General features: G+C 33.3%; 2 protein-coding genes across 6 annotated transcripts; one reads left to right on the top strand and one right to left on the bottom strand.

Annotated features, from left to right (window-relative positions):
- Window positions 1–4,094: 4,094 nt before the first annotated feature.
- On the top strand, window positions 4,095–12,023 carry LOC118039530 (glycosyltransferase BC10). 2 transcript variants are annotated; one of them, XM_035046239.2, is made up of 11 exons: window positions 4,095–4,421; window positions 5,875–6,413; window positions 7,489–7,587; window positions 8,683–8,783; window positions 8,897–8,968; window positions 9,169–9,259; window positions 9,663–9,743; window positions 10,664–10,723; window positions 10,810–10,932; window positions 11,363–11,401; window positions 11,494–12,023. In XM_035046239.2, exons 2-11 carry the CDS (start codon window positions 6,030–6,032, stop codon window positions 11,620–11,622), a joined length of 1,179 nt encoding a protein of 392 aa, XP_034902130.1. In that variant the 5' UTR covers window positions 4,095–4,421; window positions 5,875–6,029; the 3' UTR covers window positions 11,623–12,023. The 2 variants fall into 2 exon arrangements, with proteins under 2 accessions (XP_034902130.1, XP_034902129.1); XM_035046238.2 differs by having other exon boundaries at window positions 4,095–4,600.
- A 2,021-nt stretch (window positions 12,024–14,044) lies between these two features.
- LOC118039531 (pentatricopeptide repeat-containing protein At5g57250, mitochondrial) lies at window positions 14,045–20,125 on the bottom strand. Of its 4 annotated transcripts, XM_035046241.2 has the most exons (5): window positions 16,664–20,125; window positions 16,172–16,278; window positions 14,860–14,930; window positions 14,509–14,755; window positions 14,045–14,355 (listed from the first exon to the last, which is right to left on the bottom strand). In XM_035046241.2, exon 1 carries the CDS (start codon window positions 19,976–19,978, stop codon window positions 16,748–16,750), a length of 3,231 nt encoding a protein of 1,076 aa, XP_034902132.1. In that variant the 5' UTR covers window positions 19,979–20,125; the 3' UTR covers window positions 14,045–14,355; window positions 14,509–14,755; window positions 14,860–14,930; window positions 16,172–16,278; window positions 16,664–16,747. The 4 variants fall into 4 exon arrangements, with proteins under 4 accessions (XP_034902132.1, XP_073262379.1, XP_034902131.1 ...); XM_073406278.1 differs by lacking the exon at window positions 16,172–16,278 and having other exon boundaries at window positions 14,860–15,438; XM_035046240.2 differs by lacking the exon at window positions 16,172–16,278.

Genomic DNA, 20,125 nt, shown 5'->3' with positions numbered 1-20,125 from the left:
CTCAAGTACTCTCCTAAATCCCTACATTCAATATTAAAAACCTTTTCTTTTACAACAATATTAAAAAAGTTTAATCTCAAATAATTAAATTATAAATATTTAACAAACCTGTTAAGAATGTGGAGGCCGTAAAGTTGGATGATGGGCTTTAGGGCACACTAGGCAATTATTGTGGCACTAAGCAAATGGGGTTACGTGGATAGATCTGTAAGGAGTTTAAGAATATAATTAAGAGGTGTGATTAGCTTATGGTTGTCCCAAGAGACTAAACATGACAGCTAATTAGGTTCTTGTGGAAAAAAGCTAAGATGGATCATACCTTTTCAATAATTTTAATATAGTTTTCTTTGGAGCTGTTGACCTTACATTTATTTTTTTTAATTCAACTTGTCCAAGATATTAAAGCTGTAAAGAATCTACGAAGAAGTAATAATTTTTTTTTATTTTAGTAAATCAATGAAAATATTATAAGGTTTTTTTAAAAAAAATTTAAAATTCATCTGATTGAGCATGTTGGAGACAATCACTTTATTATAAATAGAAGTGAGTAAAAAAATCAAAAAATTAATTAAACCGAGAAAAACTAGAAAAAAAATAATTAAAAAAATCGAGCCGTGAAAAAAAATTGATTAAACAGATTAAAATTTTGAAAAAAACCGACCAGTTCGGTTCGGTTTATATTTTTATAAGTCTAAAACTGAAAAAACCAAACCAACCAAACAAAAAAAAAGCTGAAAAAAACCAAGCCAAACCAAAAAAAACCGAGTCAAATTGAAAAATCAAACTAAACCGTTTTGAACTGGTTTGTCCTAAAAAACCGAACCAAACGGAACAGAACTGAAAGTGGTCAGTTTGAACTGATTTCGATTCGGTTTTTTTTTTTTTAATTTTAGTTTGGTTATTTTAAAAAAAAAATCCAAACCGAACTGAAAATGATTACTTATAATTGCAAACCATTAAACTAATGAGGAGTTTTTTTTTATTCAAACCCAAAAAAAAATCAGATGGGTTAGATCTAACATTCCATATTATAAACTTAATGACTTTTTCATTCTTTCGTTTTTTTTAAATAGTTTAGGGCACTCATGAATTACTTTTAAGATTTTCTTATCACCTAACAAGTAAGTCATTTGTATGTAAGTATTTGATTATTGTTTTTAAGATAGAAAAAACAAAAATAATAAATATATATATATATATATATATATATATATATTGATTAAAAATATAAAATAAATATATGATAGTTTTGAAATAAATTTTTGTACTTGGAAAATAAAAAATACATAAAGATATGTCCATTATATTTTTATTATTTTTAGTTTTTCCGTTTTAAAATAGTAATCAAACATTACATAAATAAATGTTATATAAATGAATGAATATATAAAAAAAATTCATTTTTATGTCACTGTATTAAATTATTAGCATTAATATTTTAAAGAAAATCATTTCTCACTTGATTCTAGCACCATTCAACAAAATATATATATATATATATATATATATATATATATATATATATATATATATATATATAGCATGAACAACTCCAAACTCTACATACCCAGAAAGTGGGGAAAACAAGATAGAAAAAAGCGTCATTATAGGGAGTAGTGCTAACTGGACAATGTTATCTTCTGATAAATTGAAAGACAACTGTTCGCCATTGACTGTGTCTCTGTATTTGGTATATTACATTACCTTAGAAGCAAATGCAAAATCCTTTAAAAGGTTTTTCTCTCGTCTCACGTTTACTTTTCAACGCCCAAAAATCAACTCTTAGACACCAAATTTGATCTTGCATGTCAACAGAGCACTAACTCTATATATATATATATAATATAAAAGCATGGAGATCGACCGTTCTACTTCTAGAAATTAAGAATATTTTTTTAAGAAATTGAGTAACAATACTTATTATTATTATTATTATTATTATTATTATTATTATTATTATTATTATTATTATGAATATTTAGTTTGCAACTAATTTTTATAAATCTTGAACTTTATAAAACTCAAATTAATAATTTTTTAGTGAATAAACTTAGAACCTAACCAGTTAATCTATATCTTTAAAGTTTATTATATATTATTTTTACAAGAAAGGAAGAAAAATTGGCGAGTCTTTATGCCAAATAATTCCTCAATAATACAGTATCATTTCCCATGAGTTAGAACAAAATTCCAAACAGAGAGAAAGAACTTGAAGCAAATGACTATTTTATAAACAAACAATAGTAAAAATTAAAATATTTGTTTTATTTATTGATTTACTTACTCCGAGATCCTTCGAATCATGCATGGATGAGGGGGGAAAACAGGTTCATGAATACAAGCTTAGCATTTGAAAATTTGTTCATCGATCATAAGATAACATGACAAATATTTTTTTTTTCCATAGGGTAATTAAGTTTTAAAAAATGATTGAATATTTAATTTATAGTGTGACCACATAATTGTGGCTCACAAGCCATGTTACAAAGTTTCAAGAGAAAAAATAAACAATGAATCCTATTTTATTTTGCATGATTTGTTGGAGCCTATAGTAAAGTTTGTTTAGGTCAACAGCAGACCCTCTCCACGTGAAGAAATGTGTCATATGTGTGTGAGCCCTTATCAAATGTCACATGAGCCAATAATAATTGCCAAAAAAAGAATTATATTGTTATTAATTAGTAAACATCTAAAATTAATTGCTTCACTTTATTTTGTAGATTATTAGTAAATTGATGAAGGTTTGAATCTTAAAATGATATAAAAAATTAGTTTTTTATATATTAATTAGATATGGGAAAGTTATGTTTAAAACCGTTAAATTAATTTATTTTTTCTAAGACTCTAATTATGGATTAAATGACCATTCCATGCCCATTATTAAATTATATTGTTAGCGGCAGAGTATTTCTTAGAAACAGTCAGATCGATCAAATCAATGTGAGACCTTTCCTTTTCCATTCCTACATAGTTGAAAATTAAATAATTTTGAACAAAACTATGCATAGCAATTAAATAGAGCTTGGTTTGACCCATTTGGCTGATGCAACCTAGCCTGCAAAAAATTTACATGTAAAATTGGGAATTAAATTATTACTCCATTTTTTTCTATTTTTTTAATTCATTTATATAGGGGAGAAAGGTCTAGGAATAGATGTAATATTTGCTGTAGGGCAATAAAAACATGGCAAACAATTAAAAAGGATTTTATTTTCTATTTTTTGAAAAAATATTAATTTTTTTTATATGTATTTTGATCATAGCAAGCAAGATCCTTCCATTTAGGGTGCATGTTTGATTCAATGGTAAGAGTTGTGAAACCATCAATACAAGGAATTAGGTAAGAAAAGTCAATATCTCTAAATCACATCATAATTAGAATAAGAATTAAAAAAAAAGACCAATTCCCAAAAGATGGACAAGGACTCATAAAAATCCAAAAAAAAAAGAGAAAGAGAGAGAATGAAATAATAGAAGGTTTTTTAATATTTATTTTTGTGTTTTAAAAGTGTTTTTTAAAAATTTAAATTTTTATTTTATTTTTTTTTAATTTTAAATTAATATTTTTTTAGTGTTTTCAAATTATTTGATGAGCTGATATCAAAAATAATTTTTTTAAATAAAAAATATATAATTTTGATATATTTATAATCGAAAAGTACTTTAAAAAAATAACCGCAATTATATTAAGTAAGAGATAAAAAATTGTGTAATGAATTGAAATTTCCACTAATAAATTATAATTTATAGTTTGCTATTGTGTGTGTGTATGTATATATATATTTAATTTTTTTGAAACTTTGAATTGTTCCAACTATGCCTCCATAGACCTAAATATCTATGAAAATTTGAACAAATCAATAAGAAATTGCAAAGTCAATATCTTGTACTAAAGCAAAGAAAAAAAAAAAAACATTGACCCCATAATTATTATTTTTATTTTATAATGAATGATGTTTAAATGTATACAAATTAAACGTACCTCTTCACACCTAATTTTCCAACTCAATTCAAAACACCGGCCACCCAGAGGTCACTCCCTAACATGCAACAAGACACATTTCCTTTTTTCTTTTCCTAATCAAAGCAAGCTTAATCAATTTAATTACTACTAAATTAACAAAAATAATCCGCCGGCTTGAATTTCCTACCTGTTTTTCTGTTTGGAACAGAGCCAGCCCTTCCCTAAATAACGACCGGATGATACCACATACTCACATAGGAAGACTTCTCCATTTTCTTACCATTTTTGGATGTAAGAGAGACAAAAATATATATTAAGACAGAGAGAGAGAGAGAGAGAGACAGCCAGCAACACAACAGAGAGAAGAAGAAACTCACAACAAAACGCAACACACATAAACGGATCATACGAAGACACAGAGACAGACACAAACACTCTCTTACCTCTCGCTATATATGTAAATATAAAGAGTTTTCCTTTCTGGGTTTTTGTTTTTTATTTTATTTTTGTGGTTCTTGGGTGGCCCCAGATCTTGAACAGCCAATAAGGGGAGAAATATTTGATCTTTTTGAATCAAGCTTTTGAATTGATTGAGAGAATTTGAGATCTGGTTTCTTCTCTGTTCAGCTTTATCAGGTGTTGTTATTGTTTTTGGCTCATTCATTGGTTTTTTTAGTTGATGGGGGCGGGGGGGTTTTGATTCATGTTTGTTGTTTGGGTTTTGAGGGAAAGAGTTGAGGAAAAGGAAGTGAAAGGAGAGGAAAGAATGAATCTTTTTTTTTTTTTTTTTTTTTTTTATGTTTGTTGTGTTTTTGTGGGTTGTGGTGGTATTAAGAATTGTTGTATGGTTGCATGGATCTAAGTGAGTGTTTTAGGCTGGTCAAGTGAAAGGCTAATTCAGTGTACTTTTGAATTTTATTGCAAGAAAAGATTGCTTCTTTTATTTTTTTGGGAACCAAACAGGGGGTGGGAATTGAAGTGTGAAAATTTTGATATTTAGGAAGGGGAGGGGTTGACTTCAGTGCAATTGAGTGTGCATTTTGGTTTTGGATTTTGTGAGTCGTGGGTTTTGTGTTTTGCTTTGGAACTGTAAGAGGGAATTGAAGTGTGAAGATTTTGATATTTAAGAATTGTTGTGGATTGGTTTGACTTTTTTCCAGGGGTTTGTTTTTTATATGAATTTATTGGTGAAGCAGGGGATACGGGTTTGGTTTTAGTAGTTGGGCAATTCGAGGACTTTGAATTGTTTGTATCCATCTAGGCTTTTTTATTTTCCTTTTAAGTTTCTTGATCTTGTTTTTTATTTGATCTTTCGTCATGGTTTGGTTTTAATCTTCAATTGTTCAATAAGCATTCACCTTTTTTGGCTCAGTTTGTTTGCTTAGAAAAGGTGGGATAAAGATTTTGAGTTTTAGAATTTAGATTTTGTGCTATCAGCAAAGTAAATTCTTAAGTGCCATCTGATTGGTGCTTGATTTGACCATAAAGGTGCCTTCTGACATTATACCCCTTTTCCTTTTAGTTTTTTCCTTCTTACTCTTAGATCCTCACCTACATTATTTCTTATGTTTGAGAGTTTGTTGTGCGATTTCTTGGCTTGGTTAATGGTTGTGTTATTATTTCTCTGGCGATTAGTTTGGGTTAATGATGGCATGATTGTGCTGTTTTTCCTTGTTTTGTTTTCCGAGGGCATGTTTGCAAATAAAATGGTTTTCTCTTTGTTATTGCCAAGCATTGAAGAGTCTCTGCCCCATTTGTTAAGAAGCAAACCTATTCCTCTTCTTTTATTTGTTCCCGGGGTTTATACTTGATTATCAGTTATGCAATCCAAATAGGTGTATTTTAACATGTCGAATATTAATTGATGGATTATGTTACACCAACTAATTATTTCTACTTTCTGACTTCAGATTTTTTGCACTCTATTGGAGATTTTTTTCAATCAATTGGAGAATCCCTTCTTGCTTTCAAATCCTAATTTCTTGTTTGAGAGAGAGTGGTGAAATGTGGCTGTGAGTAAAGTGATGCATCACTGGGAGTTTCTTCTCTGATGTGCTTGTAGTGGATGAAGACATCTCAAGTGTGGCGTCTAGGCATGGGTGATATGCAGATTTTGCCTGTAGCTCGCCACCGCCCTCCTTCGAAGAGGCCAACATGGATTATTGTTTTGGTTTCAATGGTCAGCCTGTTTCTAGTTTGTGCTTATATCTATCCACCGCAAAGCAGGAATGCTTGTTATGTATTTTCTTCAAGAGGATGCCAGGTTCTAACAGATTGGCTTCCGCCTGCTCCTACAAGGGAACTTACAGATGAAGAAATTGCTTCTCGTGTTGTGATTAGGGAAATTTTGAGTGCATCTCTTACTCCAACAAAGAACGCTAAAATTGCTTTTATGTTTTTGACTCCTGGCCCATTACCTTTCGAGAAACTCTGGGACAAATTTTTCTCTGTAAGCTTTGATCTCACCTTATGTTAAATATTCATATCTTTTCTATACATTCTGTGGAATTATTATCAATTATTGCCTTTAAAGTTATTGGATCAAAGAAATCATTTTCTAGTTGTGGCTTATCATTTTTACAAGAATAGATGGAGCTTATGCATGTTCATGTTTCAGACAATCTTCGATAAGTAAACATATTTAAACTGTCTACCAATCTTGAATTTATAGATAAGGCTTTAACTCTATATTGATTGATGATCGTTAGTTCCCATCTATGTCTTGGATTGGACAAGCTAGAAATTGGCACATTGCATTAGCTAGAAGACTCTTCCCAGTATTCTAATACAGATAAGATGGTTTTGATGAATGTTTAAATGATTTGATAGGAAGGGATGAATGCAACACGTTGTTTAAGATAGTTTCATGGGAAAGATTCTTCTTGCATGTCATAGGATAAAAAAACGTAAAAGAATCTTTGGAGGAGAAAAGGTATACATATAGTCATCATTTTCTCTGTATTAGATCTGATAATATGTTTGAAGACGTGAAGCTAGGACTCTGAAATGTAGTACAAACAATCTTGTCTGGAAGCTTATTTTACAAAGATTCATTTCCAGAACTCCTAGCTGGAAATATGATTTTTATCCCCAAAGAAATTGTAATATCACAAAATTCATTGCATTATTGACTGTTATAACATGCTCCAGTGAAGTTGCAATTGAAAAACATTGTCAATATTGTCAAGCTGCATGTCGTTCTGAACTGTAACGGTTGATGTTCCTAAACTAGTAAAGCTTTTTTAGTGATTTATGTGGTCCATAATGCATATACAATAAATACTACAGGTTTTAGGTGCTGTTTGCACAATTGATTTAGCCAACTCAGATTTCTGTGTGGTTCCGCTATGTACACGATGTCATTGTGCAGTTTAGGTGTTAGGTTGTGGGATGTTAATATGCTGTAATCAATGTCAAAACTGCTGATGTTTGCTGACAGATTTCCTTTTTGTTGTATGTTCTGGTAGACTCTAATCTTGTTATAAAAGTACCTGTAGCTGAAACAAATTTATCTTGTCTGCCAGGGTCACGAGGATAGATTCTCTGTTTATGTGCATGCATCCAAGGAAAAACCAGTTCATGTGAGCCGTTACTTTGTTAATCAAGATATACACAGTGACCAGGTTTGTAAATTTAATGTCAATGTGATGTGCCTTTTCGGATTTTCATATATTTAATCTATTATTGTTTTACTTTGATTTTTCACACTTTTGGATGTATGTTTAAAAGAATATCTTATTGCCTTTCTACTTTTCCCCTGTTTGCTGCATTTGTTTCAGGGCTTTGCAGGCCTCTAAGTTTCTTCATTATTTTTTGGTTACACATAGTCTCTTGGTTTCTGGTGCTTGCTCTGCTTTCAAATTAACAGGGTGATTAGTTATTTTCTAGGTTTGGGTTTCCCATTGTTAAGAATAGATGGCTGGCCAATGATTTCTCAAACAAACTTGCCTTGTCAATCACATATGTTGTATCTGGAGCTTGTAAGAAAGGACATGCTAGATGAGTTAATAGGATTTGGCTTCTTTTAATCCACCCATTCGGGATATTCTTTTGGGATGATGCCTTGGTGCTCTTGGAGTCCTGTTCCTTCTATAAGCTGTCCACTTTCCTTTTCCTGATTGACCATTTCCCCTGCTCTGCTGATAATGTCAAATGTCAGCCATTGAAAGATGAATCAGTGGTGACCTGATGCCTTCTTCAATTGTCCCTCTGTTCTGGAGTCAGCACTCTTTAATGATAATGAACCAAAACATCTGCATAAATCTTGTAAAAACTATCTTGTTTGCTATATCTGAAGATGTGGAACAAATTTTGACCAATCAATAGTTGTTCTGAGAGTGGGAAAATTTAAACTTTCTGACAGACTATTGGTAAAGGATGGATGTTATCTGCATCAAAATCATCACGGTACTGCAGATATTGATTTCCCAAATCCATGCTTAATCTCCAAAGAGTTGGTAAAACTAGTTAATTTAACCATATATGATGTAGAGATCATGTTAATGCTACCCTTGTAATGAGTAGTGGGACACCTGTAGCATGCACTATAAACTATGTGATGAATGGTAGAATTATCTCATGTTATTAGACATACTGAAAGCTATATTTTTAGTGTATGTTCATTGACCGAAAAACAGATCACATGTCACTCCAATTACTAAATGAGTTTGTATCTGGTGAACAGCTAATAAATTCTGGCTCGGGGAATTTTTTTGCAGGTGATATGGGGAAAAATTTCGATGATTGATGCAGAGAGACGCCTATTGGCGAATGCTCTTAGAGACCCTGATAACCAACACTTTGTGTTACTTTCTGATAGGTATCAGATTATATCTTCCTGTAGCTTTTACCCATTCAATCTTGAAAATAACCTGAATTTGATATAATTTTGACTGCCCTGACTGAATGATCAAATCTTATCTGACATTGCAGTTGTGTGCCATTGTACAAGTTTGACTACATCTACAACTATCTTATGTTTACAAATATAAGCTATGTTGATCGGTAAGTACTGTTCTCATACATGGCGGTGACCTTATGGTACTTGTGTAAGGTTCTCCAGTTGGCTACTATGATTATAGAAATGTTGTTTGTTTGGACTGTCATAGATCAATCACTACTGAAATGGAGTAAAATTGAAGACCTTTATATTTCAAATTGATCCTTTTTTCCCCTTCCTGATGGATGTGCCCTTTTGTTTTCAGCTTTTACGATCCTGGCCCACATGGGAATGGCAGGTATTCAGAGCACATGTTACCTGAAGTTGAGATGAAAGACTTTAGTAAGGGTGCACAGGTATGCTTCCTCCAAGCCAATTTGACCATATGGCTATATTTTTTATGGCAACCCTTTTTGTTCTCCCAGGAGCAACTAAAGAAAATAATGCAGTCAATTATTTCATATTTTTCATTATTGGCTGCATGAACATGCAATACCATTAGAAGGCCAGAAGTAAATGTCTATTGTAATTCCTACTAGTTATGATCATGCCAAGCTTTTGGCTATTTACCCTTGAACGTGGGTTCTTGATGTAATATCTTACCGTCAGGCATAGAAGCATATTAGTGTGACTTCTAGATATGTTGTCATGTTTACAATGGAGCTTTTGGTGGAGATAGATACGTCAACATAGAGAGCACATCGATTCAAATTCTGTCAGTTTATTTTCACAGTTTTTAATGAATGAACTTTTATGCAGTGGTTCTCAATGAAGCGACAGCATGCTGTGATGGTTTTGGCTGACAGCCTTTACTATTCAAAATTCCGTGATTACTGCAAGGTATTGTCTCCTGAATTCTGACTTAAGTTATGGTTTTGTAATAGGTGTTTAATCTGTTTTATATGGGTTTTGGATTATTCCAACAGCCACAGAGTTGCATATATGTATATGATTGTTTTATTTTCTTCATGGTACATGTTGTCTCTTCTGAGTGTAGTGCAAGAATTTGGTTTGCTGAATACACACTTAGCTCTTGATTCTCACATTGGAACAAAACAGTATTTGAGATTTTAGGGAATTTTTCCTTAAAGATCTTAGAGATCTTCCTAAATTTTGTTTGATCCGTCTGACCTCCATCCAGAGAACATTTTTTTTTATATCATTCACACTTGGTCATACAACTCTAATATTAGGAATAATAATCAGAATAAAGGATTCTTTATTTGTTCATGATCGCTGCATGCTCTGTTTTTTTTTATTTGAAGATTCATTTGTTCTTTCTTTATAATTTCTTAATTATTTGTCCTTTTCTTTCTTTGTTTTATTCCATTTTTTTTTTTGTTCTTTTCTTGTTTTTTACTTGGATTGCAATTTGAAAACCTATTACAACCAGACTGTCTGCATCTCTTTCACCAACAAAATATTTTGTACGCTTTGCATCCAACTTGTGTTTTCCTCCTGGAACCATATCAGATTCCCACAGCAGGGAACAATATGATGTCATTACTGGATGGCAGGATGATCTAAATTAAAAAATTGTTCGATATTCAATCTCATTCAGCTTAACTCTGGACCCTTCTTCCATGTTTTAAGTTCAAGCAAATGCCACAACAAATTGTCTTTTATCTTGCATTTGTTAACTGTGACCATTTTTAAATATTTCATGACAACATGCTTGCTTGTGGGACTTTGTACATTATGGAGTTTCTAGATTTTGTTCTGATTATGATATTGACATGGATTTTTTTACATAATTTCAGCCTGGCTTGGAAGGGAAAAATTGCATTGCTGATGAACATTATTTGCCAACCTTCTTCCATGTGAGAATCTTCCTCAATATTCCATTAACTTGACCTTCCATATCCTGGTTCCTCATTATGACATTCTTTTTTATATATGAATTCAGATAGTTGATCCAGGTGGAATAGCAAACTGGTCAGTAACACATGTTGACTGGTCCGAGAGAAAATGGCATCCAAAATTGTATAGGTCTCAGGATGTAACTTATGACCTTCTGAGGAATATCACGGTAGGTCTTTCTTCATATTTAAGAGTATCTTTTCGAATAGGTACTGCCATTGGTGTTTTTAGTGAGAGTTTGGTTTATCACTGGCATAGTAGTTTAAAGTTCTTTGTAGATACAGCTGAATGGAAGTGATTGGAGTTTACTAACATCCATCAAATACCCAATCCTTCATCCCAGATAGCCTATCATTTTAGTAACTATTCCCTTGCTTCCCCTTTGTATGACAATGTAACACGGTATGATTGGTCATCACAACTGGATTGAATCATTTACTGGCCTTTATGTAGGTTGGCATGCCAATATGTTTAAAGGTGGACTGGTTGTTCCTGTTATATTTGTAGTTAATGTCTTATGGATGTTTTTTGTTGAACCGTGTTGTGTTATTCATACGGGACTTGATCGTAACCATATGAATGTTTTTATCTTTACACAGTCAATCGATTTGAGTATTCATGTGACAAGTGATGAAAAGGTACAATTTTTTCAAGGCTATTTAGGTACTGGATTCTTTCATGAGCTGTTGGCTGACGTCTTTGTTTCTCCCTTCCCTTGTGCTTTTTGTAGAAGGAAGTGCAGGTGCAGCCTTGCCTTTGGAATGGTATCACACGACCATGTTACTTGTTTGCGAGGAAATTCCACAAAGAAACTATTGATGATTTGTTGCAGCTTTTCTCGAGCTACACAGCACTTTGAGTGAGATAGTTTTAACACTTCAAATTCTTTGGTCGAACCGACTGTTGCTTTCGACCACCCACCATCTTGGTTTCTCATCGAACCTTCCAAGTTACAAATTTGTAAATGTTGTGTCATCAAGGTGTGAATGTTCCGTTCCTCTAGCACAATTCTTGTGTGCAAGGGCAACTTGGAGAGCAGTTAGGATGACTTTAGATGGGATGGAGGCCAACAGTTAGCTAGTGTTGCCGCCTTCCACAGGAGTGGGTGATTTGTTATCCATTTTTTCCCTTCATTTTGGGCCATTAGTGTTCTCCTTTGGTATAGTGAATTTTGAGGGATTTCTTTTAGTGCATTTAATGGTTGGATGTTTTGTAAAAATAAAAAAAATAAAATAAAATTGCGAACTTTCAAAGACAAAACGTTGTACAACTCATTTGAAAATTTGTCAGAAGCTTAGAAACAAAATTCCTTTAAATTTGTTTTTTTTTCTTAAAGACAGGAAATTATATCAGCTTAAAATTCCCAATTTTCCAGCTTTCCATTTGAATTGAAAGAGTGTTTCTTTTCTTCAAAGTTTCCAAATTCTAGGACCTCTCACCTTGGCTTGTTGAATTTGGATGCCTGTCTTTGTAAATGCTTCTATATGGCATTACATTTGAATAATGCTGTGGTAAAAACCTGAGAGACAACACCTGTCTGCATTTGAATTGATCCTGACGAGGAAGGAGGTGAGATGCACAGTGAAGAGGAGATCCCTCGGCTTTTGAGGGGTCTGATTTGTCCGTAGGCTCAATGGGGAGTTGATACCATTTCCTCACCTGGACTCCTTTCTCACATTATCAAGAAAAACAAAGCAATCTGGAATGTCTATCTGTACCCTTCTAATTGGTGACTTTATTGGAAAAAAAATCTTTGCACTTACCATAATCATAATTATATGCCCTGACCTAAAAATCAGTATGATCTAAGGTTTGGAATAAGAAATGGGCCAGCTAATACAAGTTAATTCAAGTGTTTTTTTTTTTTTAAATGCTTGAAATAGTAGAGAAAAACCCTAAGATAATATGATTTAAAAAAATCCTCCAGTTTTTTCAATGATCTTGTGCAAGCCAAACCCTATATTAGTAGGTTACAAGGTTTACCTGCTAAGCCTTTTTCGGTATTATAACTAAGACACTATTCATTATATTTTTTCATGCGCGCTTTTTATATGATATATCATACACACCAGGTCCAATTGAGCTTTATAAAATTTCATAATGAGCAAGTTATTTCTTTCACCTAGCACTATGAATAGCAAACTTCATTTCCATCACTAATATATATGACACAACAATTATAGAATGACACGTGATTATCATGACTAATCAATGATAACATATTAATTTTTTCCTTAATAATACATTTTTTTTCTTCACAAGAAAATCTCATGGACTAGGTGTATAAATACACCTAGTCACCATGCAAATTCTAGATTAATCATTAATCAAATTGAGCTTCACTTAGATATTTTAGGCCATAAAAGCCAATCATGTCATAAAAGCCAACCATATCATGGAAATAAGTCATTTAATTATAGGTTATAAAAGTCAATTATGTCATTAAACATGTCATAAAAACCGACCTTATTATGACATGGTTATTATAACCTAAAATGACTTGCTTTTATGATCTAGAATGGCATGATTAACTTTCATTACATAACAATTTAGCCACATCTTTAGTTACAACAAAAATAAACTATAATTATGGTTAGCCTGTTTTTGATCTTTTATAGTTAAATCTTTGGGTAACATAGCGATTCAATATAGGGATGCTTAAAATCATTCGAGTAGTGGTTATTCAAATAAGATAAGCAAAAACTTATCATGATATAAAAGGCAATTATAAAACAAATAAATAAAAATAATATTTTGATTATTTCATGGTTAGAAGAAAATTCCTTATTTACACCTGTTTTTTGCAACTCAGTTCAATATTGGTTAAACCAATTTAGTTCAATGATGGTTAAATCAATATAGTTTAATCACTTTCAGACTTCTAATAGAAAACTGAACAATTTTTTTTTGGGTTTTCTAATATATTAATTTGGTTTTTTCAGCTAGATTTTTTTTTTTGTTTTCTTGATTTTTCAGGTTTTTTTCCCTACATTTTTTTTTACAAATCTAGCTCTCATACATAATAAATAATTCATCAAATTAATTAGTGCATACTTGATGCAATATAATTTTTTGGGTAAATTATTTATTTTGTCAGTTATTTTGTTTCTATTTATTTTAGAAAAAAATGAAGCTCTTTTTTTTTTCCTATTTAGTTTAAAAAATCAAATATTATACTTTATAGTTTTATTTTTTTCTATTTATTTCAGAATCCCTATAATGACTACAATATATTGATTAGGGTTTATAATTTACATTATCTGATATTGAATGTCGAACTATGATCACAAAAACTATAATTTAAATTATCTGATTTGGCCAGGTTTCGGAACTATGATCACAAGAATATATTTCTGATATTGAATGCAGAAGATTACATTACTCGAAAACCAACACAGAAACATTGCCAGAAGACGCCATGCAGAAAGTCACCACCTTGTTATGCCAGCAGCCAACTCAGACGCCTAAATATCCAAACTTTGTTGCTAGACACCCTGCTGTGTGGATCGGAATAACATCTCATGATCCCCTCATGCAATGCATCTTTTTATACGACTCATCCTTGCTTTGCAGAAGAAACATTGGAGTGTCCCTGGCAATTTTCACAAACCATCACGAGTGTAAGAGCAGAACCCTCTCCAATTCTATCTAGCAATTTTGGACGTTAGAGGCAACACCACCAAGAAAAACCATAAAAAAGGAGGTTACATTACAGCCATAGAAGAAAGAAAGTTATAGAGAGAACCTAAACCCTGCTGATTTTCATCATAAGATGCGAAATGATAAAATTCAAAACCCCAAGCATGTTGGATTGACAGCCACTATGGTCTCCATGGCAATTAGGACAGATAGGGCCAATGAAATAGGAAAGATCCCTGCTACGCCTGTATAAAATCCATCTTCAGCTCATGCAAGCCCTGTTGAACCATTCCAGATCATGAAGCCCAGGCTCCCAGAATCACCTCAACGAAAAGCAATCCCATCAAGACATCCTAAAATAACAAAAAAGAAAACTCTAAATTAACAATTCAAGACCAAAATTAAGGAAAGACAAAACAGAGGAGAATATAAAAACATCAAGAATTTTAAAATTTACCTTAAACAATATGAGATTGCTGAAGAGAGTGATGCTGCTTCATTCATTCAATTTCCTAGCCTCCCCATTCCCTGTATCAATGTAAATGGTTCTAGTCATTAACAGATTATGAGGATAAATTTGATGCACCAGCTAAACAAGATAAGGGAACCAAATCATATCCCAATGATAAAAGTGAATATTTTACTTGTGGATGATGCTGTTCAGGTGAAGGTCTTATTATGAAGCTGAATGAATAACCATATGAAAAAGATGAAACGGAAATTACATAAAAAAGAAAAAGAAAAGGAGGAGGAGGAGGAGGAGGGAGATGTTTAAAATGAGATCATTTTCATCATTGTCAAATTTATTTCTGTTTGGATACGCAAGGGAAAGCATGTGAAGAAAAAGAAGCGGAAGGAGGTGCTACGATCCATCTGGATCTTGAAATGGATGAAAGAATGCTTACATGCTTAGGGAATTTGGCGGAAAAGTATTTACAAACCTACATCCTTGGAAGCAACTTTTAAAAGCACCCAGTATTCGTTTCTTCCTTCAAAAATATAAAGTAAATGCTTGTCCATTATGCTTACTAAACCCCTGAAACCACAGTTTCACGGCCAGAAAAATGAGGCATTTTATTAGACCATAAGACCATTCACAGCCTGTCATTTGTCTGCTCTGAAGTATTCTCATTTAATATTTCATATACATTGTTTCAGTTTAACTCCTAAATTGTTCCCAAAAGCAGAACAACTTAAATGAGTTCTAATACCTTGTATTATTAATTTGATTTCACACCAGAAAGCTTATCTTTAAAGAGCATAAATGAAAAAAGAAACAGGAAAGTTTTGAAACAATTGTAACAAAAAGAGAACGACAATCTTCACAATATTATGACTTAAGGTGACAGAGAGTCGAAGGGAGGGGATGGTGGAAAGCCAAACCCAGCCAAGTGCAGCTATGAAAGGATTGCAAGAGGTAGTTATATATATATATATATATATATATAAGCAATGCAAGATAGAAGTTGGCTCCTTCAAATGCCTAAAGCCAAAGAAATGGGTTCCTCATGTTATGTATGGTGGACTGTAACACAAGGACGTAGCTGAAAATATCAAAAGCTTACAAATGGGACATGCAAAACCCAAAATTTAAAACATTTGGTTTCCAATAAAAAATATGTGCTAGTAGGCTGATCTCGTTGAATTTCACAAGATGAATTAGACTTCAACCTTGTATAATCTTCCGAGCAACCCAGATGCATCAAGTTCAAAAACACTTTAATGTTGACTTTATCGGAATGCCTTTTATAACAGAAGATAAGACTTACTGATACGATGGGAGGAGAGAAGAAACATAAATATTCAAATCCACACCCGCGGAAAAAAGAAGAAGAAGAAGCAAACCATAAATGGATAGAAGGGAGCCAAACTCAACCTAAACAGCCATAAAAGATAATTCATTAAAAATATAAAATAACATGATGTGACATCTACACTACAAGACTCCTTATATAGCCTTAGTCTTTGGTGCTTGCAAGATTTCTATTTCCTTGACCTCTTGAAACCAATAATCTCATACGCATAGTTTAACTTTCCTAAGATACTATTTCAAAGTTTTGACTCATTTATTCTGAAAACACATATGACCAAGTCAAACCATTAATTAAGACACCATCTTATCCACTACATCACATATTTAAATTCTAGCATCATTATTGTGTTAAACTGCTCTTTGCAGGATTATTTAGCGTAGACCACAATACTGAATAACATTATCTCAGTTTAAAGACCATAAACAAGCAAAAATGAGTTTGATGCACCTGAAATTTGTAATAGGGAGGTTACATGTTCTGCATGGGAGGAAGAAACTGTGAACGTGGTAGAACCAAACAATGTGTAACCCATTAACAATCTCCATCCAAACTAGCAAGCATCTCCTTTGCTAATATATTAGCCTCCCGTAGCTCCCCTTTCAAGCAGAGTGGTGCAATATGAGAGTAATAAGAGTCAAAGAAATTACATTGAGAAATCTTCTTCAAATCACCAGGGTTCTCCACCATGTTATCTACTTTATTCACAGATGCCAAATCCAAATCATTTCTTTCACAAGAAGATACAGTGCTGGAAGAAACACTACTAAAACCATTCAACTCTGAAAGTGGCAGCAGTTCTTGAGATTCATGAAAAGGGCCAAACCACTTTTCAACAGGAAAAAACACAGAGCCAACTTCATTAAGTACAGTAACTGCTTCCTTGATACTTCCCTGCTCACATAAAAAGACAAGAATACTTTCTATTGATTCTGTTTCCACCTCTGTGTTGACTCTGTTTATCAGCTCCTTAACAGATTGTGACTGAAGCATTTCTCTTAAAATGCTCCTGGCCTCTTCCATCCTCCCCTTTGCACAAAGGCCTCTTATCAAACGCAGAAAACCCAAGAAATCAGGGGATATACCTTTCCCCTTGTGTTCAAAATAAAATCCTAGAGCCCCTTCCATGTCACCCTTTTGACAAAAACCATAAATCACAGAACTGACAGTAAATTCATCAGGAACAAGGTATTTGATCTCCATATGATCCAGAATCATCAAGGCTTCCTCTAGTTGTCCAAACTTGCAGTAACCGTGAATGAATGAGTTATAGATGCGTGTGTTTCCTTTATAGCCCTTGAGGAGCATCCTCTTAAGTAATTTCTTGGCATCCACCAAATATCCTTCTTTACATAAGTTGTCAATGAGTGTCGCATATGTTATTTCTGAGGGAATCAAGTTTATTTTCTCTAATGAATCGAATAGCCGAAATGCTTCAACAAGACAACCTTGTCGGCACAGTCCGTTTATGACTGAATTATAAGTTATTATGTTAAAAATTACACCCATCTTTTCAACAAAAGCACAGAGATCTAAAGCCTTGACAGGATACCCTCCTTTGCAAAGGCCATCAACAATGATAGAGTAATCAACCACATCCATAACTGGTAGATTATGTTTAGCTCCCATGACAAGTTCATAGGCAGCCAAAAATCTACCAGTTTTCATTAGTACTTTTAAAGCAAAAACAGGAAAAGTGACAGATGAATCATTCTCCTTCATCTTACTCAGAAAACAAAGTGCACTGTTAATGTCTTTCAGACTGAGGTAATGCAGCAGTATCTTACTTAATTTAGGTTCTGCAATGCCATAGTCTTTCATAAAACTTCCTATTAAGAGCTTACTCAGCCATATTTTTCCATCATCAATAAGCCCTTTCAAAATTGAATAGTAAGACTTACATGTAACAATCAACTGATTCTTCCTGAGCACCATGCACACTTCAGTTGCGGCCAGGGGACATTTCTGCTTGCACAGAAAACTGATTGTGTCATTGCATATAGTGTCATACATGTCCAATCCCAGATTCTCAATTCTATAAATTAGATTCAAAACCCCCTCCATGCTTTCTGCTTTAGCTATTGCCTTGATTAAAGTCATATAGATGCCCACATCAAAAGTCAAACCTTTCTCACTGAGTTCAATGAATACCTCTGTGGCCACATCCACCATACCATTCTTGCACAGTCCATTAATCATACAATTGTAGCATGCAACTGAAGAAGCTAACGTCTTCCTAAACTCATCAAATATCTCAAGTGCTTCATCAACTCTACTGAATTTACAATATCCATCGATCAATGTACAATAAGTAACTGAATCTGCAACCAAATCCATTTCTTTCATTCCTTTGTACAGTGCATACACATCTTCAAATGCACCAACCATAAAAAGTGCTTTGATAAGTATGTTACACATTACAATATCCATGCAAACTCCAGCTTCTTCCCACCTCCTTTTAATTTCCAAAATCCCTGCACTGTTCTCTTCCTCTGTGTACCCATGTAACAATGTACTGTATGTAACTACATCTCCTTGTATCCTTTTTGAGACTTCATCTGCTTCTAGTGTCCTCCCACTCTTGCACAACCCATTGATCAAAGTATTATAAGTAACAATGCTTGGACTAATCCTCTTAAGCTCCATGTCCTGAAGCAACTGATAAACACGATCAAAGTCTCCTTCCCTACAAAACCCTTCAATCAAAACAGCATAAATGAACTCATCCACTTCCATTCCCATATCTTCAACCATCTTAAATGCTGCAAACGCCTCATCCATTTTTCCTTTCTGGCAAAACCCCATCACAATTGAAGTATAGGTAACCAAATTGGGTCTTGACCCATTTTCAATCATCTTGTCTAGAAAACCAACCGCCTTCTCCACATTCCCTCCCTTGGAAAAACCATCAATGAGTACAGTATAGCTTACCATATCCAGATTTATTCCTTTTTCCACCATTTCCCCATGCTTTCGTAACGCTTCCATTAACATCCCTTCCCTAAAATACCCACAAATCCAATTGCTATAAAAGACAACATCAAATGCCAGTCCTTCCTTCTCCATCCTACAAACCAAATCACAGACCTCACTAACTCTACCTAACATACAAAGTGCACTCACAAGTGTAGTATATGTCACAACATTGGGCCTTAAAGCTCCAACTTTTACAGCATTTTCAAAAAACCCAATAGCAAGTTCTGGCTTTCCTATCTTACAAAACCCATAAATGATTGAACTACAAACAAAATTATTAAAAGGGTATCTAACTTTCTCATCCTTCATTAACTCTAACACCTCAATTGCTCCACTCATATTTCTTTTATAACTAAAACTATGAATCATTGAACAAAAAGTAAAAGAAGAAGGCAAAATACCATAATTCCTCAAGCAATCTTTTAGTATCGACAAACCCTTCTCCGGGTCCTTTTTATTGACACTAAAACCTCGAATTAAAGAATCCCAAACGCCAAATCCTGAAACTTTTAAAGATTTCTCCATCTGGGTCTTCATAAAATGCTCTGCCTCTTCAAATTTGTCGAGTTTGAGGAGAGCAAAGGTGAAAACTGAAAGAGTTTGGCGGTTGCATTTGATCTTGTTTCGATTAATTTGACAGAAAAAGTGAGTGATCAATTCGTATTTGTGGGATTTTGAGAGAAAGTGGAGAAATTGGTTGATGGATTTGAGAGTTGGAGAGAACCCACTTTTGAGTAGAGTTTGTACAGAAGAAGAGGAGGAGGAGGAGGAGGAAGGAGAGAAAGACATGAGTTCTCTTTGCTACTTTGAATTTGGAAAACGCTGTTCTGTGTCATTAAGGATTTTGGGCTCTGAGTAACTCATACAGTCCCCAGGGAATCCTCGAAAGGATTTGGTGTCCCAGTCAGAAATATGGAATATTTTTCAAAATAAACT

This window comes from Populus alba, chromosome 18 (assembly GCF_005239225.2).
Source record: "Populus alba chromosome 18, ASM523922v2, whole genome shotgun sequence".
Taxonomy (NCBI): Eukaryota; Viridiplantae; Streptophyta; class Magnoliopsida; order Malpighiales; family Salicaceae; genus Populus; species Populus alba.
This window is presented reverse-complemented; position numbering and strand designations above follow the sequence as displayed.

What these genes read in the sequence shown, in the direction of transcription:
- LOC118039531 (XM_035046241.2), bottom strand. Translation starts at nt 19,978, where the DNA reads ATGTCTTTCTCTCCTTCCTCCTCCTCCTCCTCCTCTTCTTCTGTACAA.
- LOC118039530 (XM_035046239.2), top strand. Translation starts at nt 6,030, where the DNA reads ATGAAGACATCTCAAGTGTGGCGTCTAGGCATGGGTGATATGCAGATT. An exon ending in AATTCCGTGATTACTGCAAG is followed by an intron (nt 9,744 to 10,663) that starts GTATTGTCTCCT and finishes ACATAATTTCAG; the next exon opens with CCTGGCTTGGAAGGGAAAAA. An exon ending in ACCTTCTGAGGAATATCACG is followed by an intron (nt 10,933 to 11,362) that starts GTAGGTCTTTCT and finishes ATCTTTACACAG; the next exon opens with TCAATCGATTTGAGTATTCA.